Below are 24,004 nucleotides of genomic sequence, written 5' to 3' on the forward strand. Positions count from 1 at the left end.
GAATAAAAAGACTTAATTTTGCTTCTAAAACAGTCACAATGAGTATTTTTTAGTCGTGAAATCAAATGTTCTGAGAGATAAAGTCAATTAAGTCACCAAAATGGAAAACATCACGATAAACGATAATATGGAAGCGTCTCTATGCCAACGACACAATAACTCTAAAGCAAGGTCATTATAAAAACTTTCCTAAATGAACAGTATCCAACCATCTGCAACTCAAATCTTAACAAAAACCTCCCCACTGCTGCAGAAAAGTCCACTCCATACATTTTTCTGGAGATCAGATTGACTTTTTTTCGCCTCTAAAACGTCTTTGTCCTCTCGATTATGACGCAACTTGACAAACCGCACTTATCAACGAACTGAAACCTCCCTTTTTGCGTCTTCAAACTTCTTCTCGCGTCGTTTTTGTCCCTCTCTTTGTGTCTGACGGTGCCTCGTGTCCCTTTGGGCTCCGGCCTCATTCGCTCTTCATTCGCCAGCTGCAAACTTACATTTATTGTCTGTTATTGTCGTCGCTTTCCCCTCGGCGCCCTCCACCTCTTTATCTCTTTCTATGAATAAAATGAGCGCCGACGTGACCGGTGAACCGCCGCCAAACGCCAAAACGCTGACGTCTTCACAGCTTTTGAGGATTTGCAGTTAAACAGGACAGCACTGCGTTTGCTCTAGATGTCATTTGAGTGATTTATACAATGCAATGCAACTATAGTAACTAGATGTGTGGTCTTTTCAGTTGGTAGAGACCTAAACTACAGGTTCTTTTAAGTAAAAAGAGAGAATATGTGACTCTTTTTGTCGACATGAACGGCAACGAGCTTTAAATTCAACTTTTGGAGTTTCTTTGTCATTAAATGAAGCCGTAAATAACAACAAATCAGATTAAACCTTAGCGACCGTTGCATGTCAGGAGTTTGCTTTTAAAGAATTTAGATCGCGTAGATGGAGCCACTAAATCGGGCAAAATCTGGACATTTAATTCACTTCCCAACGTCTGATGTTGTCAAAAAGTGTCTCTGGAGATTTTTGTGAGAAATACACTTTATCATAAAACTCTGAACATATAGTGTTTGCAATCTTGATAAAATAGGTAGAAAACGTGTTGTACTTTGACTAATGTGAAGTTTTTGTACACGACAGGATTAATAAACACCCGTAAATCATTGGTTCAACTTTACTTTTAAATTATGAAACTATCGATTATGCAAACACTATGTTATGTTTTTAAAGGGCATTTGTGATCTTTTCTCTTCAAACTTCTCTCTCTCTCTCTCTCGCTTAAATAACAGATCAATGATTAATACAAAAAAAGTCCGAAAGTTTGATCATTGCAGTTTGTTTCAGTGCAAAAACCCGGCCGCCATCTCTACCAGCGCGGAGTTTCGTGGTGCATGCTGGGATAGCCTCAGGATCGGGAGCTCTATTCTGAACAGTTGAACCTTTTGAAATTTCTGCGCTCTCGATTTGCAATTTTGATTGGACTGCGGCATATTGTGCAGCTCTAGTGGAAGTCGGACTGAAAGAACATGTGTTGACGTGTGTTGGTGGTGGAGGCTGGAGGCCACGACTGACTGAAGATCTTTATGTGATGTTTAAATGATTGATCACAAGCTTTTCAGCCCGTATTGGTAATGGAATGTTGTATTCTGCTCTGGACATTTAAAACCCTATGCATTGACAGCCTTTGTGATTTGCTAAAAGTTCAAATTGACTTTCCCATAGAACAGAGGAAGCCCATTTTTTTCTATTGATTGACCTTTATTTAACCAGAAAAGTCAATCTTCTCCAAAACATTGCTAAGGATGCCTGTGTTGACCCTCAGCTGTCCAGGTAGGTTCAGTAGCAAAAAGGACAAAAAAATCCATGTATGTCAATTGGGAAATAGTTCTAAGAGTGAAGGCATTTTGCAATTGTTAAGTATCTAAAATATTCTACAAAGAACATTTTTATAATTGAAATGCAGTTCAATTTGACCTTGATCCAAAAACCACTTGAATGAAAACACAACTACCTTTATCTTGTGGTCAGGCCTCAGCTGGTCGTCTGTGTTATATGTGAAGGTGACTGTCTGTGTCGGGTTATGGAGGGAGCTGTGATGAGGAGGCAGGCCTAAATGAGGATGGATTACTGAGTGTCCCTGGCCTCTGCACACACACACACACACACACACACTTAAAAACACACACACACACACACACACACACACACACACTTAAAAACACACACACACACTTAAACACACACACACACACACACACTTAAACACACACACACACACACACACTTAAACACACACACACTTAAACACACACACACACACACACTTAAACACACACACACACACACACTTAAAAACACACACACGCGCACACACTTAAACACACACACACACTTAAAAACACACACACACACACACACACACTTAAAAACACACACACACACACACACAATTAAACACACTAACACTTAAACACACACACACAGAGAGAGAAGAATTGGAAATTGACACCTCGGCTACATTAATCCCGTGGTCCTTTTAGCCAGTCCAAACAGCAAGAATGAGGATTCTGCTTTTCAATTTAGGAAGGAAAAGTATGTTACAGAGTCTTGAGTTATTGTCTACTTGTATTATTTTTCACTATAGATAATTAGCATATATATACACTGTATTACAAAAATGTTGACAATTAACAATGTGTGTAGTATAATGACTTGAAAAGACTTGAAACTTGGATTTGCTTCAGACTTGACAGGCCAAATACTTGCTCCCACCTCTGTAATACTGTATTTTTCAACACAAAATAATAGTAATACTCTATTTTAGCATGTGTTCCAATACGCCTTCTAAAACTGTTCAGGAAATGTCACATTTTGTCCTAGTATTTTTAAATACAAAACAATACTCATATGAGTGTCTGGCTTTGGTAGAAGTATTTACTATCTGATACTTGACAACCCTACCTGTCACTTTTTATGCAATACTTGAACCTCAATAGAGAGATTTTTAGGCACATTTCTGATTGCCATAAAAATATTGTCATCGCTCCTACGACCACACACACATACAAAGATTTAAGATACAAACTAGCTCTGGAGTAGTATCTGTTAAAGTGTCATGTGTTCTCCTCAGTGAACGGAGTGTCGTGGGGCGGAGATGCCGGGCGCCAGAAGAGCCACACCTTCACCTGTCGGATGCTGGTCAAGTTTGGCCACGCCCACGGCCCGATGGAGGAGGGGCATGGAGGTCCTCTGTATGAGACCATGCAATGTTTCGCTCTGACGCAGCCTAAAGCCATGATCGAAGAGGGAGAAGGTACAACGAGAAACATGCGCTTGTTAGTAGTAGTAGTAGTAGTAGTGGTGGTGGTGGTGGTGGTGGAGGAGTAATTGGAGTAGTAGGAGTGGTAGGAGTAGTAATTGGAGTAGTAGGAGTGGTAGGAGTCGGAGTGGTAGGAGTAGTAATTGGAGTAGAAGTAGTAATTGGAGTAGGAGTAGTAATTGGAGTAGTAGGAGTCGGAGTGGTAGGAGTAGTAATTGGAGTAGTAGTAGTCGGAGTGGTAGGAGTAGTAATTGGAGTAGAAGTAGTAATTGGAGTAGGAGTAGTAATTGGAGTAGTAGGAGTCGGAGTGGTAGGAGTAGTAATTGGAGTAGTAGTAGTCGGAGTGGTAGGAGTAGTAATTGGAGTAGTAGTAGTCGGAGTGGTAGGAGTAGTCGGAGTAGGGTAGTTCTAGTAGGAGTAGTAGTTGTACGATAGTAGTAGTAATTGGAATAGGAGTAGTTATATGAGTAGTTGTAGAAGTAAGAGTAGTAGCAGTAATGGCAGTAAAAGTTTTCAGACAGTTACTCTTACTTAAGTAGAAGTTTTCTCAAATACTTTTTCCTTTTGTCTTGAGTAATTTTGTGGACCACTATTTTGTACTTTTACTTGAGAAATGTTATCAAGAAGTTGTAGTAGTTGTTGTAATTTCAGCAGTATAATAAATATAAAATAATATTTAAAATGTGAGACCTAATTATACCAACGACCAGAAATACTCTACGTAAATGTGATTTTTAGCAGTTCCCTCCTACAATAATCTTTCTTTTACTCGATACAACTCTTGATTTATCATGTTTGTGTGCATAGTTAATAATGACTGATAGTAAGACACATCATTTTGCTTGTTTGTGCAGACTTACAATCCTGCATGATCTGCGTGGCTCGACGAGTGACCGCGATGGAGAGAACCGAGAGCTTCAACACGCGCCACGAGCTTTCAGGTCTGTGCAGTGCGTCGTTCCACTCCCACACCGCTCATTGCACTACAACACGGGAAACGTCATTATATTGTGGTGATTGTTCTTCCTGGACATGAGCCGCAAAGGTGACATCGAGTTACCAAGCAACCATATCGTAAACAAGGGCCAAAGGTTTTATTTTTTTGATTTTTTTTAGTTTAAACTTTCAGCACAATGTGTTCCTCCGTTCTGTTAATCTGAATAATCGCTACTGTTCAAATAATCATACTTGTATTTTTTTATAATTGTAATTACAAAAAAACACAAAAATACCTGTTTTAACAAAGATGGCAACATTATTAAATCAAAATGTTCAAAAAAGAATAAACCATTTCATCGACCATAGACAAAACATCTACATTCTAAATAATTGTTTGACTAGTCGACTACTTAAAGAATCGTTAGTTGCAGCCTTATTGATGATGACATACACTCAAACTTGACACTTTTTTGATACAAAACTATGATACATATTTTGACAAAGGTAATATCACATCAAGCAAGGTCATTATTAGACAGAAAAACACTTGAAAACCTGTGACATTTAGGTTAAGTCTCACACACGTGATGGTTTTCTCTGCTTCCTCCTGGCTCTGGTCCTGTAGGTAAACTCATTCAGATCGACCAGAACTCTCTCCGCGCCTCAATGCGTCCGGGCTGGGAGGATTTGTTGAGACGCTGCATTCAGATGTTCCTCCAGCACAGCGATGGACAGCCCTGGTCACACAAACGCCACTATCACGAAGGTGCTGATACTTCTCAAACGATACTTCATCAAACAGACGGAGGAGTGAGGCTAGAGCAGTAGTTGGACTTGGACTTACAGCTCTGTATACATGTTTGTTAGTTTAAACATAATCAAAAGTGATAGAATTTACACGAGGAGCCATTAACAGGCCTGTCATGAAAACAAATTTGGAAATGGTTCCAGAAAGAATCACAATAAATTATCATTTTGAAACTATACTCAAGATCCCCAGTTTACTCTTATACAAATGAACCATACTGTGAAAATGAGCTGTACTAAATGAAGAGAAGAATGAAATACTAGTGAGTATTAGCGTGAGCAGGACAAAAATATAGCGACTTGACTCCAACATAGTTTATTTATAAAGCAAACTTACAACTTTAAAAGCCCAAAGTGCTGTACAGAAAAGTACAGTAGATACATAGATATGGTATAATCAATTAAAAATACAGATAAATAATAATGACTCAGCTCAGTTCGTGTTTAAAAGGCCAGAGAGAAAAAGCAGGTTTTTAACACAGATTTAAACTGCGCTAGTGTCTCAGCAGCTCTAACATGCAGAGGCTGTTCTAGAGCCCGGGCCCCGCCACAGAGAAGGCTCAGGCCCCTCTGCTTTGTAGCTTTGATCTGGGCACATGCAGGTGGAGCTGAGAGGAGGAGCTTTTAGGAGGAGCGCATGGTACAAGCAGGAACATGGCGGGACAATAACTCATAAACCATGAGCAACATTTTGGATTCTGTGGATAGCCTAAAGCCAGTGCAGTGATGCCAGGACTGGAGTAACGTTTAGGTGACGCCTTGCACCTGTGAGCAGCTGGGCAAGCGCTCAAGAGAAGTCAGATCCAGACCAAAATAAAGAGAGTTTAAGTTGGCACACCAAGATTTCTCACAAATATTGAACGGACAAACCACTCGGACCCAACAGTTCGAGACATTAACGATTGAATAATGGGGGAAAACAATTAATTTTGAATGGACATTACAGGTTTATAATAGTTGCTTTCCCACAGTTGAACTAAAGGCTGTGTTTCCCCCCGTAGCCTTCCTGCAGGGCCATGCAGAGACTCCTCTGTACAGGTTCTCTCTGTCAGACGGGACTCCAGTCACAGCCCAAACCAAGAGCAAACTGTACCGACATCCCATGAGCAACGAACCACAAGGCTTCATCTCCACCCACCTGCTGCAGAGGTCAGTGCACACACTACGCTCACAGCACTTAGATAAAGCCCATCGGAATGGTATGTTTGCTGTTCAAATGTAAATGCAAATGCTTAGTTCAAATCTGAAATAATCCGGCCTAGCGGCATTAAACAACATATTTCAAGTGCAACATCTACTGACTGTAGATTCATTCATTATATATGTTACACACTTGAGATTCAGAACATATCATTTCCTTTAGGCTTTTCATGAACAACAAAAAAAGGTTACGCAGTTGATGGAGGCTAATAAGCTATGTTGTAACTCATCTCCATAAAACATATTTAACACTTTATAATAACTACACTTATTCCTGCCTTAGTGACGCTTGAGCATTGACTTAATTCATAGTGAACAAATTTATTAAGAATCTGAACCTGAATCATGCTTAATAAACTAAGTCTGTGTTCATGCTTTCTTAAGGCAAATTAATGTGTAATTATTATTATGTGTTGCCGCACATTAATGACTTTTAAAGCTTAATTATAACGGTGCTCCCTCATTGACAGTTTACTCAGAGTTGGTTTTGTTTTGTCCATGTTTGAGTAAAACTGCATTATCCTGCTTTTTATGTATTCATTAACCTTTATTTAACAGGGTCAGAATCCATCAAGACCTATTTTACAAGGGTGACCTGGGCCAAAGTGCAAAGTTTACTGCACACGGAATTAAAACGTTCACATTGCTGAAATAAGCAAGAGCCGTTTGATGCTTAAGTGCTCAAAAAAACATCCTTGTACTACGTTAGTTTTTAACACCAAGTGCCTGAAAAAAGTCTTATTTCAGCAGCTTCTAATGTTAACACCCGTTTGATGTCATCTTTCCCTTCTCTTTATCTCGCAGGGAACCAAATGGATACCGCTCAAGTCAAGGCGGTAACATGATGCCAAACGCCATGAGACAGCAGAGCATGGGCGGCCCGAACCCAAACGCCCAGATGAACATGAACCCCAGCGGAGGCATGGGAATGGGCGGGATGAATAACATGAACAGGAGCTACGGCATGAACGACCCCAGCCACCCCAACCATCCCAACCACCCCAGCCACCCCAGCCACCCCAACCACCCAAACCATCCCAGCCACCCCAGCCACCCCAGCCACCCCAGCCATCCCAACCACCCCAACCACATGGGTGCTATGGGCGCTGGGGGCATGTACGGGCCAAACAGCGGCGCAGGAGGAGGAGGAGGAGGAGGGATGGGCAGCCGGATGATGCAGATGCAGAACAACATGAGTCAGATGAACCCGATGGGAGCCATGAACCACCCGGGGCAGGCCATGTCGCAGCAGCCTCCCTTTCAGAGCAGCGGCGGGTTCGGCCTGAGCGGCATGAACAGTCCGTCAGGGAGTCCCCGAATGAGCGGACCCCAGCAAGGCCTCCTCATGTCGCCACGGGCCAGAGGCAGCCCGAAGATGGGGGCCAACCAGTTTTCACCCGGAGGTTAGTTTGTCATTAAGCCTGGTTTAATAATATCATTGGTAACCCTGCTAACCCTGTGGTTTATCTCTGTACAAACATGTTCTGCTGTGATTAGTTTAGTCTGTGTGCTAGTTAGTTCATTAGTCAGTTCATATTTTAGAATCCTTTCATTAAATCGTCCATCCCAAATCTAATCGCAATAATTTTTTCCATATTTTGGGGCTACACGATTAATTGTTATTAAGTCAATTAACAATTATCAAAGGCTGCAGTTGTATATTTTATAGCAAAATCAACTCAACAAAAACAAAATGACTGAAGATCTGGATATTAATCTTTTCAATAATAATTTCAAGAATGTTTGTTATTTCAGATGTATTTACTTGAGTGACATGGATTATGTTTCTTATTTATAGATGTTTCTGACTTTGAGTATGTTTATTTACTTCCAGCTAAATTATTTACCAATGAGTTAAGAATTTTTACTAAACTCATGGACAAATGTATTTCCTTATTTCCACCTTGTAACCAGTCTTGAAACCAGTGAAATATTTGACATCACATAAGCAATTAAATCTAACCAGGTCAAAACCACTCAAATTAACATGAATTGTCTGAATCCAGGTCATTTTAAGCAAGGCTAGATAATTATTCTATTATTTGAGCAAATGTTAATGCTCTTTGATGTTTTTTTTTTAATGAATGTGAACTAGATTTTTTAAAATTAATTGCTAGAAACATAAATTGCAAAATAAATGCCATCACAATCAGGAAAATTCCAGTCAGAATTGTATCTAACATTGTGCAACCTCAGCATTGTGAGCTAATTGTGACTAGAGATCTGGAGATTTGGTTAAATATCATTTTGCGTCGCAGGTTTACACTCTCCCATGGGTGCACACAGCAACAGTGGAGGAACCAGCAGCACGACCACCTTCTCCAGCAGTTCTCTCAACGCACTCCAAGCCATTAGTGAAGGAGTCGGGAGCTCGCTGCCCTCCACGTTAACATCTCCTTCTCCATCTCACAAACCGGACAGCTCTCCCAGCGTGCACTCCTCCTCGTCTCAGACCCCTCAACTGCTCAAACCAGGTCCAGAAGGGTCCAAAAGTCCAGCGGGAGGCTTAGGGTCAGCAGCAGCAGCAGCAGCCGCAGCCGACCACCACCACCCCATGCACCATCACCACCATCATCAGCACTCGCAGGCTGAAGGTCCTGGAGAGCGGCCCGACAGCCAGGCAGCCGCGGCTAAAGAGGAAACCGGAGGCGAGGGCGGAGTTGGCAGCTCTGAGCAGCCGCCTCGCAGGGTCCCGGACAGTAAAGGCCACAAAAAGCTGCTGCAGTTACTGACTTCTCCCACGGAAGAGCTGGGACTGGGCACAAGCGGACCGCCCATCCCTCCACCACCGCCCCGCAGCTCCACTCCCGCAGACTCCAAGGAGCCCCCCGCAGGCATGACAAGCCCTTCTTCCACTGGGGTGTCCTCCTCTTCAGCCACTCCTATTCCCGGGCAGGGCGGTGGTCCTGGCGCGGGGTCAGCGTCGCTCTCGTCAGCCCACTACACAGGCTCCCTCCAGGAAAAGCACAGGATACTGCACAAGCTTCTCCAAAACGGCAATACTCCAGACGACGTGGCGAAGATCACAGCCGAGGCCACAGGGAAAGTGACATTGGGCGGTCAGGAGGCGGGCGAGGCGGGAGCGGCGGGGACAGGGACGGGCGCTGCTATGCTGACGGAGCCCAAACAAGAACAACAAAGTCCAAAGAAGGAGAAGACCCACGCTCTGCTCCACTACCTCCTGAACAAGGACGACTCCAAAGAGCCTCCAGACGTTAAGCCCAAACTGGAGGATCTGGAGGGGAAAGGGCCGGCAGGGGCAGGCGCCGGGTCAGGGGCCGGGGCAGGGGCCGGGGCAGGGTCAGGGGCCGGCAGGTGCGGGCCTGGCTCTGCTCCAGAACTGCCTGAAGGCAAAATCAAGTCTGAACCACCTGATGAGGTACAAAAAAATGAGCAGTGGTGGAAGTGATAGTGTAGCACTGGACTTAAAGTGCATATGTACAGTATGATAAACTACACATTTCATTAAAATGCAGTGAAGAAAAATCTACATTTTCCCCAATTTGAAAATGTTTGAAGTTTATTATGTTTCTTCATGGTTGAACATGGGCAGCAGATCTGACATAGAGGTGATGCCACAACTGTTACCTAGCAACCATACTCTAAACAAGGGCCAAAATCTATATAAATTATTCATAATTTGACAAATAATACCTGATAGAACCTTTATTTACCACAGGGACTATCCCCACAACCAAATAATGATTTGAAAAATATGAAAATCTGTCTAATTTTACTGCAGATACTTTTTACTTTTCACTACATTTGAGAGCAGGTATTTGTACTTTCTACTCCACCACATTTTGTACTGATTTGAAATGTTGCCTAGATAACTTTTATTTTGAATTTGAGAATACCAAAATTATTCTTTTTAGCACTTTCATGGCATAAAGGTTTAACAAAAATATATAGATAAAAATGACTTAAATGTCAAAGTGACATAAATTATGTTATTTATTCAGTCGCTTTTGACCAGAAATGAGCTAAATTCTTTATCAAAATCACCATATCTCAAAATCTGTGTGAAAGTAAAAAAATGTCATCATACTTATGTGATACCCAAGTATTTATGTTGCCCCTGTACCTGTACTTTACTTAAGTAATAAAAGTACAGGTACTACTACAAATGAATAATGTATGTACAATTTGCACTCACCATCGCTGTGTTTCATTCAGCTTCATAACCTGGAGTCCATCTTGGGAGATCTCAGAGGTTCAGGCTCTGATTATTACTCTGATCAGACAGGAGCCGGAGCCAGCGACACAGGAAACAAGGGTTGCCTTGGCGACGGTTTGCAGGGTGAGCTGGAAAGGAACAAAGCCAACACAGAGTAACAGATGTAGCAGTGGCTTGACGTCGAGCCACTACACACACAGTTCAGTTAGAAATGTCAAGTATCATTTGTATTGTCAGTGTTTACTATACACTATTGTACTATATAACAGAGGTGTAATAATGACATATATTCTTCCTCATCATAAGATTTTATGTAGAAACAACAACAGCTTTGAGCTTTTAACCATGTTCTAACGGTGTTCCCTCATCAAGAACAAACCTAGAGTAGCATTTAGCTTCATTCACAGTAGTTTGATGAATGCTCTCCTCTCATACTCACCTGCAGTGTCTCGCCTTAAACCTTAAACATTGTGAGCTCTTTAAACATTCAACGTTCATCCGCGTGTAATCAAATGAAATGTTGTGTGCAGGGTGTCCTGGGATGGGTCTGGGGCCTCGGGGGCAGTTTCAAAGGGCCCTGTCTCTGGACGGGAAACCCGGAGCAGGCAGACGGCCAATGCTCATCAAGCAGGAGAATGTGATGGGCAGCCCTGATGGCTACCCAGGAAATATGGGTGGGTTTTCAAACTAAGTGTGTACTACTGACCTCACTTATCTTCACCAATGGACCCAGGGAGACTAGCTGACTATACTGCTTTCAGCTAATGGGATCCATTTGAATAAACAAAAAAATCCTTAATAAACACTGGGTCCCTCATGTTGTTTCTTACCATCAGGACCCATGAACAGGGGCTCGGTGCCTCAGAGGTCGCCCATGGGAGGGACTGGGGACTGGGGAATGCCGGGCTCCAATGCCAGTCCAGTGGGAGCAGCGGGACACCCCTCAATGATGCGCCCCGGCATGGACTACGGCAGTAAGGCTATGATGGGAGGGCCTATGGGCGGTCGCTCCAACAGCCTGCCAGGGGCCCGCTCCATGCTACAACAGCAGCTCATGGATATGGGTATGTGTCATCATTTACTTATGTCATTAACTCATTCAGTAAGTGCTTGTAGTTCACTCTTGCTTTTTTATCATGTTGTGTTAGGTGGATCTGCGGACATGGGAATGAGTCCATTTAGCCAACAGGGGCAGCCTAATCAATCCTCCTCGTGGCCAGACTCTATGATGGGCATGGATGGTAACCGGTATGTGCACTTTCTTCCATCTTAATAAACATAATAATATATTCTCACAAAATAGTGTAATGCTTTTTCTCTTCTCTGAAAGACGTCCATTTGGAAACTCTTTGGACGATTTACTGGTGCCTCCCTCGACCAGTGAAGGTCAGAATGACGAGCGCTCGCTGCTGGACCAGCTCGACTCTCTGCTCAACAACACAGATGGCATCGCCCTGGAGGAGATCGACCGGGCTCTGGGGATCCCGGACCTGGTCAGCCAGGTACAGATGAGGCCTGGGATTAGTTATGTCTGAAATATGTTTTTCTGTCAATTTGATTCACTGTATGTTGTGGTCTTGTTAGAACCAGGGCCCAGAACAGGCGCTTGAGCCGTTCCCAGGGCAGGACCCCTCCATGCTGCTGGAGCAAAAATCTCTGTACGGCCAAGGTTATCCTGGACCCCCTGCAATGCCAATGCAGTCGGGGTACGGAGGAAACCCCATACAAGGACAGTCCCAACAGGGCGGGTTCGGACCCATGCTCTCTCAGATGGGGCAGGGGGGTAGCTTCCCGGGGATGGGTGGTATGGGTGGTATGGGGGGCATGGGGCACCCTAGGGGGAACATGATGAGACCCAGAATGATGAGTGCCAACAAACCCATGAGGCTGCAGCTCCAGCAGAGGCTACAGGGCCAACAGGTGGGAAACACAATCCACTTTACACTTATGAACCATGTACAACAACATTAATGTGATGCTTTTTGTTTACACTGTTATGTTTGAACAGTTTATGAATCAGACACGACAAGGCATGGGCATAAAGATGGAGAACCCGGGGGGAAACCCTGGGATGAGGCCTGGCATGCAGCCTGGCATGGGAGGACAGGTGAGCTTTTGGTCAAAGTTTAAAATGGCAGTAGTGAAATGTCAATATTAAAATACCAGTAAAGCCTCATCACACACTGTATCCTCTTACAATGTGTCACTAAAGTCTGGTTTTCCATGTTACAGCCTGGTTTTGTGAACGCTCAGATGATGGCTCAGCGCAGCAGGGAGATGGTGTCTCTGCAGATGAAGAAGCAGAGGATGATGATGCTGATGCAGCAGCAGCAGGCCGCCGCCGCTGCCGCTGCTGCCGGGGGCTTCAGTCCTCCTCCAAATGTCACAGCCCCCGGGGGCATGGATAACCCTATGGGGGGGCCGAGCATGGGCCAGCCAGGTCCCCAGCAGTTTGGATATGGTGGAAACTATGGTAGGTGATGATCTGCTGCTCTCTGGTGGTCACTTTGGACAGTGCAGTGTTGGTCTGACGTGTTGAACCATGTTATGTACCGTAATATGTATTAAATGTATTTAACACAGATAACCTTAATATAAAGCATTTGATTAAAACATAATTAGGTCATGCATTTTTTTTTTAAATGTGTGGCAAGTGCTTATTGTACATATCGTAACACAGGGATGGGTCAGCAGCCAGAGGCTTCATTTGGCCCCAATGGAAGTCCCCCTAATGCCATGATGGCGGGGCGCATGGGCCCTCAGAACCCCATGATGCCACAGCAGAGCAGCCACATGTACCAGGGCCAGGACATGAAGGGCTGGGCTCAGGGTGGAATGGCACGCAGCAGGTGCACATCCTCAAAAACATGTATAAACAAATGTCAAATTTATTAAGGTTTTAACAATCTGATGTTTGTCCCTGAACAGCTCTTATCCACAGCAACAGTTTGCGCAGCACGGCGGCCCCGGGCAGCAGCAGTACGGAGGCATGATGATGAACGGGGGCATGCCCTCGGGCGGGGCCGGGCACATGGGGCAGATGGGGGGACATATGGGTATGAACCCTATGGCCATGGGCCGTATGCCTATGGGGCCCGATCAGGTACAATCACATTTCTGAACATGGACTTTATTATTTGAGCAGTAAATAATATTCTTGTGTGTCTATCTCATTCTAGAAATATTGCTGAATGAAATGATGAGAGGCGACACATCTGCAGTAAGACGAGTTCCCTCTGAAGACGGCGTTGGACTCATTGGCCAGTAGAGACAGTATAGCCACCAGAATAAAACTTTAAAGAAGCCTATACAATCATACATCACAACTAACACTGTGAGTCATTTACCTTCAAAAACATGGATTCCTGTCTTTTTTTTTACAAGATGTGTGGCCTCAGGTAAAACACACCTCCTATTGGACCAAACCAAGAAGACAACACTCGGACATTGTTCATGGACAAATGTATGGCTCTTTTCAGTGTGGAATGTACCACGACGCTGTTTCAGATGTAATGCTCTTGTATGTAATATCATGGGTCTCTGCTGCTCCACAGATGTACAGTTTGTGCCGTAAACTTTCCGTAGATGATTCAAATTGTGACACACTGATGAATGTCATAAAGCAGTAGCACATAGTTGTGTTCTTCAGCTGAAGTACAACTGAACCTGGCGTTGGCTCAATGCACTTTAACACAAGGCCAACGTCTAAAGGATTGTGGCAATACAGAGGCCTTTACCACAAACTCTGTTGTGTCTGTCTACAAGTCTCCCTTTTGAAACAGGCGCTGCTGATTGAAAGAAGATTTTAAAGTTTTTAAAGTGGGGGCCATGTTGGAAAGGTATTAGATATACTGTAGTCATGAAAGCATTATTGTAATACAGATGTTTGAAATTATTTATTTTCCGTATTTGGAGAAAGATGTTGATATCAATCTGGGTCCTTTTAAAATGAAATTGTGCAAACAAACATATAAAAACGAATCTAAAGTTCTATTTTGAATCAAGCACATTAATATGTTCTAAAGAGGCTGTAATTGGATTTTATCAATGATCCTTGCTTCTGATACATCCTCTGATCTTACGGTACTGCAGTATTATGATAAATGTGATGTCCTGTTGGAGCGGTCATCTGTAAATATAAATTGTATATATATATGCTCAAAATGTATTATAAATATATATTATATAAAGTTCTATATATGCTTTTGTAGGTTGCATACTGTTTTTGCACAGATTGCAAGGCTTGATATTTAAAAATGTAATTTTTTATTCTCATAGGTCAGTTTTATTTTCAATACTTCTTCATTGGTGTGAACGGTCCTGCCTCCTGTTGTGTATGTCCAGAAATGTCGAGCACTTAATTTAAATTATTGTTTCCAGTGGCAGTCTTAGATACAGAGGTGCTAATGAGTCTACAGGTGCTGAATCTGCGGCTTTTCTTTCTTTATAAATGTTCCTAATTTTACGTTTTGTCTGAAATGTCATTGTCAAACGCTGGTTAACACAAGTACATGATGTTTTAACGCCATAGAACTTTGCCTTTTTTGTCCTGAAGATATGCTCAACCCAAAGATCTTCATTTGCTTCTGCACCCACAGTTTCTCTTGTAGATATGTCCAAACGTGCTTTTACTGTTGCACATAACTATATATGAAATGTTAAATGTATTTATTATATTTCCATTCATGTAGCAGTCTGGTTTTCTCAGATGGTGAACTCTCTTTGAGTTGAGGCCAGTTAAGTTTTGGTGTTGCTGAATGTGTTTAAGAGATTGAATCATGTAATTTCATCCCTGCGTATTCATAATAATAATAATACCTTTGTTTTTCTCCTCAGTTTCACAAATGCATCTGGAAATAATGTAAAACTGGTCATTTTTGCTTTGAATCACGTGCATTGTTGAATATAAAGAAGAGACATCTGTGTATTATTGTCATCACAGGATATAAAATATGAATGCATTTTTCTTAACCCGTTCCTCGATGTTAATATCGTTGTAAATATAAATTTATATTTAAACATTACACCACCTGTGCATTAGTCTTGAATTTGCTTCTACTTTATTAGTTCATATTGTTGAATGTCGTCAATGTTGTCAAGTGTGAACGCAGCCTTAAAACTATTCTGCTCTTGTTTGCATCGGCTGAAAGAGGAAACAGAAATCTGCTCAAAGTCTGACTGTAACACAAATATTTTTCAAAGTGACATTCTGAAAATCCCAAAGTTGAACTTTTGAGGGATTTGATTGCTCAGTCTGTTGCCTTGCAAAATAGCCTGTTATTACAAACATTTTTAATCTGAATAATATATTCAAACCCTGGATATATACTGGCCATACTAATATGTTTGAAAAAGTATGACCTAATTAGATTATTTTACATCATTTTAGTAACCAACATCACTTATTTTCCCCCGCCAACATTTACAATTAAGTACAGGTATGTGGGTAGGCATAGGGGGTAGGGGAATCTCGAGTTTTCTGAGCACTTAAGCCTCAAATGCAGAGCAATACAGGATTACTACATGCATGAATCAACCAACCAAAATACAACTGAGTAAACTAATGGTGAGGGAAGCTCCTAAAGATGAATTTGCATTATGTCCTCATCCAGGTAAACACATATGTTGTCATGGTATTGGACTCCTCCTCCGTGTGGGCGTCACGGCTGGAGTAGGGGAGGAGCCACACGCGGAGACACGCGGCTCCATTGGATCAGGGGGGCGCGACCGCACAAGACGCGCCTACACGAGCCCGGAGACTCGCGCTTTGTCCGCGAACCATAGACGAGGGACCGCCAGACACCGGTCATATCTCCCACCGCCGTGCCCCAGGACCCCCTGCTTCAGAGCCCCGGGACCCCCTGCTTCAGAGCCCCGGGACCTGCTTCAGTGCCATGGCCGCGCAGTCTCCATAGCGTCTCACCGCGACCCTTTAACGCGCTCGTCCCCGCATGTCTTCTCCGCTGGGTCGTCTCCCGTCAGACATAATGCACTCCATCAACGAAAAAGACACGACCTACACCAAGATATTCGTGGGCGGCCTGCCGTATCACACCAACGACGCGTCGCTAAGGAAATATTTTGAGACTTTTGGAGATATCGACGAAGCGGTGGTGATAACGGACAAGCAGACGGGCAAGTCCAGAGGATACGGGTTTGTAAGTCAACTTTTCATGGAACTTTTAACGAAATAATAACGACTGAAATTAATCCCAATCAGCCCTTTGAACAAGTCATTTGAGTCGCTTTGTGCGTGTGTTTGCAGCGTGTTTGTGGCGTGTGGGAGTCACATGTGAGCAGGTCATGTCTGCAGAAGTGTGTCGTCAATTACCCCAGTAACACATATTCCACACACGGGGGATTTGGCTCCAGATCCGTGTGCGTTTGTGTTTGTGTGCGTGTGTGTGCGTGTGTGTGCGTAAAGACCTGGACAGAGGTGTGACGTGCGCTGGGCTGAGAGACAAGAAGCTGCTGGAGATAACTTTTCCACCTCCTCTGACATGCTCCTAGCACATCATGTTGACCCCACAGCATGTTGACCCCACAGTATCTTGACCCCACAGCATGTTGACCCTACAGCATGTTGACCCCACAGCATGTTGACCCCACAGCATGTTGACCCTACAGCATGTTGACCCCACAGTATTTTGACCCCACAGTATTTTGACCCCACAGCATGTTGACCCCACAGCATGTTGACCCCACAGCATGTTGACCCCACAGCATGTTGACCCTACAGCATGTTGACCCTACAGCATGTTGACCCCACAGCATGTTGACCCCACAGCATGTTGACCCCACAGCATGTCGACCCCACAGTATGTCGACCCCACAGCATGTCGACCCCACAGCATTTTGACCCTACAGCATGTTGACCCTACAGCATGTTGACCCTACAGCATGTTGACCCCACAGCATGTTGACCCTACAGCATGTTGACCCCACAGTATTTTGACCCCACAGCATGTTGACCCTACAGCATGTTGACCCCACAGCATGTTGACCCCACAGCATGTTGACCCCACAGTATGTTGACCCCACAGCATGTTGACCCCACAGCATGTTGACCCCACAGCATGTTGACCCCACAGCATGTTGACCCTACAGCATGTTGACCCTACAGCATGTTGACCCCACAGTATGTTGACCCCACAGCATGTTGACCCCACAGCATGTTGACCCCACAGCATGTTGACCCTACAGCATGTTGACCCCACAGCATGTTGACCCCACAGTATGTTGACCCCACAGCATGTTGACCCCACAGCATGTTGACCCCACAGTATGTTGACCCCACAGTATTTTGACCCCACAGCATGTTGACCCCACAGCATGTTGACCCCACAGCATGTTGACCCTACAGCATGTTGACCCTACAGCATGTTGACCCCACAGTATGTTGACCCCACAGCATGTTGACCCCACAGCATGTTGACCCTACAGCATGTTGACCCCACAGCATGTTGACCCCACAGCATGTTGACCCCACAGTATTTTGACCCCACAGCATGTTGACCCCACAGCATGTTGACCCCACAGTATGTTGACCCCACAGCATGTTGACCCCACAGCATGTTGACCCCACAGCATGTTGACCCCACAGCATGTTGACCCCACAGCATGTTGACCCTACAGCATGTTGACCCCACAGCATGTTGACCCCACAGCATGTTGACCCCACAGCATAGAATAGAATATATACTAGTCCCTGGTTTGGACCTGGTGTAGTGGCTTTTCTTTTTGCTTCTTTGTGTTGGTTATGTGACGTTTCGTTTGGGTGTGGACCTGGTTTAGTGTTGGTTTAAAGACGTTTTTGCACTGGTTTTGACATAGTTTGGTTCATTTCCTAATCTAGATTTTAAGACTTTTGTTGGTTGAGGTCAATCCTTAGTCATGGTTCAATCCTGGTTTAGTTTTGACCTGGTGTGTTGGTTGAGGTCCTTGTTAACTCAAACTTTAATCCTGGTTTAGTACAAATGTACAGTCCTAATTTGATTCCTGATGTAGTCCTGGTTTGGCCTTAGTCTAGTCCTGGTTCATTCTGTATTTATACCTCTTCTAGGCTGTGTTCACGCTGGTCCTTGTCCCGTTTAAGCACATTTTAGTTTGAATAAAAGCTTGGTTTTGTCCTGTTCTAGTCCAGGATTAGTTCAGAATTTAGGGTGAGTTAACACATCGAAGTTGGGACTGGACTGAACCCGGAACCATAGATCAGGGTTAAACGAGGACTAGAACAGAAGGAGAACCTTGTCTTCATCAGGACTAAAAAGGACTCCATTTATAACCAAATAACGACAAGTGTAAACACACCCAACAAGTCCCGGTTCTAGTCCCGGTTCTAGTCCCGGTTCTAGTCCCGGTTCTAGTCCCGGTTCTAGTCCCGGTTCTAGTCCTGGTTCTTGTCCTGGTTCTAGTCCTGGTTCAGCCCACAGCAAACATGACTGAAAATTTACTAAAACCGTGAACCTGTGTGAGCTTTATACAACCGTGATAAGGACGTAGTTAATAAATTGGACAATCAGAGGGAAACATGAACTATTAAAAGCAGCGAGGCTCAGGCGACGCGCTGAATGTCCAGAGAGTCTGACGCAGACGCAGATGGAGGAGTGTTTTGGGATTGATTTGGCTCATTGTCGCGCTGTGCAATTAACCACATAATTGTAACCAAATCACAATCAATTGTCATATTCGCTGGGTCTGGAGTTCAGACTTTGGGGACTTTTCTTCAGTGAAATCAATGGTAGTGATTTAAAAGTCTGTTTTATGTTCATGAAATAATACATATTGAAAGCCAAGTAAATATTAAGGGGGAAATGTGATCATTGGTACAAAACATGCACAGGTATTTTCATAATAGAACACTGATAGAACTGCAATACCACATATAAATGATTTTACCTCACATTACATTACTTTTACAAAATATAATGAACTGTTACCAAACTCCTGAAAAATGAGCTTAATATACCATCAACTCAAATAAAAAGTGTCTTTATTATGTTTTAACTATTATGGCAGTAAGTCTTAGTCAACTCATTATTGGTTGTTTCATTACTTATATCACAAGTATATATTATATCAAGTTATATCAAGTTTTGGTGTTACGAATATTGACACCATGACCACACGACAGTAAAATCATGAATACAAATTATTTAATAGATTAAACTTTCTGAATAATAAATTGACATGACAGCCAGACGCTTTTACAGTTAAAGTTTATTTTCTTTGGGTATAATTTGATGTAAATGTCTTACATTGCTTACAAATGGTAACGACTATTATTTTTTGTTAGTTCTTATGATTATATTGCGTCCCGATCGATGAAACACATAATCTTGACGAATAATTGATCGATTGGTCTTTGTTTGACAGCTAACGACGATTAATTTGAACCAATTTTGACCCAGATGAAGCTAAAGGGCTGGACATTCTGATGGGGTCTTTTTTTGCTTTGTCCAAGTAATAAAACCTGTTCTCTCAGCACAAGACTCGGCGTTTAGTCCACAAAAATATGACTCGATTTGACCAAGAATTCCTCTGTTTGACTACAGCCCTATTAAACATTATGTACAGTAGATCTATGGTAAACACAGTGTCTGAAGTGCGGATGCAGTGCAGATTGGCTCTTGCATGTGTGAGTCGCCCTGTATCTTCCCACTCCTCGGCTCACTCCCTTGAAGGTAGGTCAACAAGGATCCTGTGTATCTTCCTTTCCTTGGCTGCTCAATATGACGGGAAGAAATACAATCTGCCTCCCACTCGCTCGCCCACACGGAACTGCTAAAACCGAGCAGAGTCGACCGCCAGTCGCAGTGTTTCTGGTCAAAATGTACCATCACTGGCGACGCACAGTTACTCTAGGTAGAGCTTTTGTTCTTTGTGACGGTTAGAAAATGTAGATGTGTCATGAAGTTACTAGCATGAACTTTAAATATTAGGATCTAGCACTATTACTTACTCTTTGTTTAGCTTAATTACTTTCACAGTGTAAAATTGTTCCTTGTACTTTGCGTTTTGCGATTCGTGTCCACTGTTCATGTGGTTGTTTTTCATGTTTCGTTGAGCCTTCCAATGTGGTTTTTAACTAAAACTAAACTTAAGTTTTTTTACATAAATAAAACGTACTAACTGAAAGCATATACAAAACAAGGAGTTACATCTTCGTCTGTCGCCATAAGTACTTTTCGTTCAATGAGTCGTAGCTTCAACAATCATTTTTGGGACATTTTCGTTGCATTTGTCTGGATATTTTATAATTTCTTTAGTAGTGCGATCAAATTTGAGCCGTTAATACCGTAACTTCTATGACTAATAATGATTGATATAATTACTGCTCTTTATGTATTGCAGCTAGTCTTTTTTAACAATATTGCACGTATAGAAAACGGTTTGCTGGGTGTATTGTGTCAGTATTTCTGTTTACCGCGTCACTTAGAAATGCGGTAGCGTGACAGCCCTACGTGCAACACAATGCAAGTCGCACATACATTTTAATATTCCAGCTTTTCTCTTTTCGCCGCCCGGTGAAATCATATCCGGTCCAGGTTGCGGAGGCGGCGGTCTAAGCAGAGACCACCCTCCCACACACACTGTCTAAGTGTTGCTTTTGCATCCGCAGGTGACGATGGTGGACAGAGGAGCAGCGGAACGAGCCTGCAAAGACGCAAACCCAATCATCGATGGGAGGAAAGCCAACGTGAACCTGGCCTACCTGGGAGCCAAGCCTAGAACTGCACAGACAAGTAGGACTGAAGTCATGTAGTCGATGTGTGTGCGCAAATAAGATAAGAGAACCCTTTATTGTCTTGAAGCGGAGACTTAAGCACTTAAACAGATGACACAAGTACATACTGCATTCAACACGCCATTAAATAAAAGAGACCAACAAAAGGACATGTATCATCAGCAGACATGTTTTTCACAGTCTTATGTTCCGTTTTTGATTGCACATTCTCTCGACCCGTGTGCCATTTTTGATTGCACATTCTCTCAACCCGTGTGCCGTTTTTGATTGCACATTCTCTCGACCTGTGTGCCGTTTTTGATTGCACATTCTCTCAACCCGTGTGCCGTTTTTGATTGCACATTCTCTCGACCTGTGTGCCGTTTTTGATTGCACATTCTCTCGACCTGTGTGCCGTTTTTGATTGCACATTCTCTCGACCTGTGTGCCGTTTTTGATTGCACATTCTCTCGACCTGTGTGCCATTTTTGATTCCGCATTCTCTCGACCTGTGTGCCGTTTTTGATTGCACATTCTCTCGACCTGTGTGCCGTTTTTGATTGCACATTCTCTCGACCTGTATGCCGTTTTTGATTGCACATTCTCTCGACCCGTGTGCCGTTTTTGATTGCACATTCTCTCGACCTGTGTGCCGTACATTCTCTCGACCTGTGTGCAGTTTTTGATTGCGCATTCTCTCGACCTGTGTGCAGTTTTTGATTGCGCATTCTCTCGACCAGTGTGCCGTTTTTGATTGCACATTCTCTCGACCTGTGTGCCGTACATTCTCTCGACCTGTGTGCAGTTTTTGATTGCGCATTCTCTCGACCTGTGTGCAGTTTTTGATTGCGCATTCTCTCGACCAGTGTGCCGTTTTTGATTGCACATTCTCTCGACCTGTGTGCCGTACATTCTCTCGACCTGTGTGCAGTTTTTGATTGCGCATTCTCTCGACCTGTGTGCAGTTTTTGATTGCGCATTCTCTCGACCCGTGTACCGTTTTTGATTGCACATTCTCTCCACCTGTGTGCCGTTTTTGATTGTACATTCTCTCAACTCGTGTGCCGTTTTTGATTGCACGTTTCCCTAAACCTTATACGGAACAAAAATCAAGTCCCGATAAGGTAAATCCTGTGTTGTAAATTGAGGCATGGGTTCATTTGGGTTCATATTAGGGTTTATGTCATTACGTTAAAGGTTATGGTCCGTATCCAGGAAATGAATGTAATGTTCCCAAAAAAGCATAAAAGCCCAAAACAAATGTGTGTATTTGTTTCTTTCTTATATAAAAGTTACTTACAAATGTGCATTTAGTACATTTGGATCTTTTTCATATCCATATTTGCTCATATGTTACACGATTAGCACGACAACATTAGTATATTAGTTGCAATAATAACTCGTCTGTTACATCTGTGCAGACGAGGGGGATGAAGGGTCATTAAGGTCAAAGTTTATTCTTTGTTTAGGCTTCATCCTGACCAGCCGCTTTTCCTAAAATTGTCTTAAATGGAATTTCAAATCGCTCTTGAGTTCAACATTAACAAAAACAGTTCAAATTGCTCATGCGTTGTGAGGGAAACGCACTGTTGGGTTAAATATAGAACGACATTGTTATATATTTCCACTCATCCGTTGCTCTGTGCTTATTTGCACTGCACATTCTGCTTCTCTGGTCGTTATGCTTCCTGGTCAAGTTTGTGTGTGTTTTTATTCAGCTTTAGCTCTTTTTTAAATGTATTTATTTAATTCCTGCCTCCAGCTGAAATATTCCCCTTTTACTGAGGCTGGTTGACGTCTCTCTTTCATGTTTATTAAGCTGTGAAATGTGTGTGATTGACAAACAGCCGTGCCAACAGCGGTGACTGAAACTAGAGAGACAGAGCAGCTACAGAAGTGCAGCCGCCATCTTGTGACAGTTCGAGTCAAGTTAATAAGAGCCTAAAAATCAGCCACAAATGGAAAAAAAATGGCAAAAAAAATGCTGTTTAGTGTTCACTGTTTCAGTTTTCTGTTACAGGCGCCATTTTGAGCACTTTTGTCATTCTAAAGAATTGCTATAATCTGTCAAGATGAAAGAATAAGATGAAAATTGGCTAAATCTTTCTTGTCATCGGACACGAACACTGGTGTAAAAGGAGTTTAACTTCCAGTCCAGTCACACTGAAACTGACAAATACAAGCCGAGTGAACGAAGTGTTTGCTCAAGGACACAACCACAGAGAGTCCTGGTAATAGATACTGTAAATGCTCTTATTGTATGTTTCTTTCTGTTGTTATTGACAGATTGACCGACGACTTGGTCAAAAGAGTTGAAATGTCTTTAAAGAGACAGTTCTCTGGTGGCAAGTCCGTTTTAGTGATAAAAACATACAAATATACAGTAGTACATCTTTACTACACAACATATGACACAGTGTTTAGGTCTCATAGTCAGTGGTGAATGACAGCCGTCTCATTGGGAGCATCTGCCTGTGTTTCTGTGTGTACAATAATACACCAGGTCAGAGGAGCTCATGGAAGATGTATGCATTGTGTGTGTGGGCTTGCTTGCGTGTGTGTGCGTGTGTCCGTGCCCGTGTGGGTGTACGTGTGCCCATGTGTGTGCGTGTGGCAGATGGAGCTGGAGTATCAGTGATCGTGCCACAGCTCCACATGAAGAACATGTGGAGCCTCAGACACAAACACGCAGAGACAGCAGATCGAGAACGTCCTTGTCCACGTCGTCTCCCCTCGTCTCTCCCGGCCTCTTCTGCGCTCAAATAGACATTCAGAGAGGAGGCTGAAATAGAAACTGCTAAACTAGTACAAGAATCTAAACTACCGGGAAGGG

General features: G+C 43.2%; 2 protein-coding genes across 2 annotated transcripts in view; both read left to right on the top strand.

Moving 5' to 3' along the window:
* LOC140363665 (nuclear receptor coactivator 3-like) overlaps positions 1 to 15,469 on the top strand; it is a 40,228-nt gene extending 24,759 nt beyond the window's left edge. Inside the window, exons 6-22 of the mRNA XM_072450268.1 lie at positions 3,134 to 3,316; positions 4,177 to 4,263; positions 4,887 to 5,027; positions 6,070 to 6,217; positions 7,073 to 7,671; positions 8,527 to 9,647; positions 10,445 to 10,568; positions 10,976 to 11,119; positions 11,282 to 11,509; positions 11,594 to 11,693; positions 11,776 to 11,947; positions 12,030 to 12,365; positions 12,454 to 12,552; positions 12,678 to 12,918; positions 13,126 to 13,294; positions 13,374 to 13,548; positions 13,625 to 15,469. Of these exons, the coding sequence (XP_072306369.1) occupies positions 3,134 to 3,316; positions 4,177 to 4,263; positions 4,887 to 5,027; positions 6,070 to 6,217; positions 7,073 to 7,671; positions 8,527 to 9,647; positions 10,445 to 10,568; positions 10,976 to 11,119; positions 11,282 to 11,509; positions 11,594 to 11,693; positions 11,776 to 11,947; positions 12,030 to 12,365; positions 12,454 to 12,552; positions 12,678 to 12,918; positions 13,126 to 13,294; positions 13,374 to 13,548; positions 13,625 to 13,636 (4,079 nt within the window). The 3' untranslated portion in view covers positions 13,637 to 15,469. The remainder of the gene's footprint in view (positions 1 to 3,133; positions 3,317 to 4,176; positions 4,264 to 4,886; positions 5,028 to 6,069; positions 6,218 to 7,072; positions 7,672 to 8,526; positions 9,648 to 10,444; positions 10,569 to 10,975; positions 11,120 to 11,281; positions 11,510 to 11,593; positions 11,694 to 11,775; positions 11,948 to 12,029; positions 12,366 to 12,453; positions 12,553 to 12,677; positions 12,919 to 13,125; positions 13,295 to 13,373; positions 13,549 to 13,624) is intronic.
* Positions 15,470 to 16,381: 912 nt separating this feature from the next.
* The window catches only part of rbm38 (RNA binding motif protein 38), a 32,567-nt gene continuing 24,944 nt past the window's right edge, over positions 16,382 to 24,004 (top strand). Inside the window, exons 1-2 of the mRNA XM_072450269.1 lie at positions 16,382 to 16,603; positions 21,067 to 21,190. Of these exons, the coding sequence (XP_072306370.1) occupies positions 16,397 to 16,603; positions 21,067 to 21,190 (331 nt within the window). The 5' untranslated portion in view covers positions 16,382 to 16,396. The remainder of the gene's footprint in view (positions 16,604 to 21,066; positions 21,191 to 24,004) is intronic.

Source organism: Eucyclogobius newberryi, unplaced genomic scaffold (genome assembly GCF_026437365.1).
Source record: "Eucyclogobius newberryi isolate DKJ021-1_F unplaced genomic scaffold, fEucNew1.0.hap1 SCAF_171, whole genome shotgun sequence".
NCBI classification, from domain to species: Eukaryota; Metazoa; Chordata; class Actinopteri; order Gobiiformes; family Gobiidae; genus Eucyclogobius; species Eucyclogobius newberryi.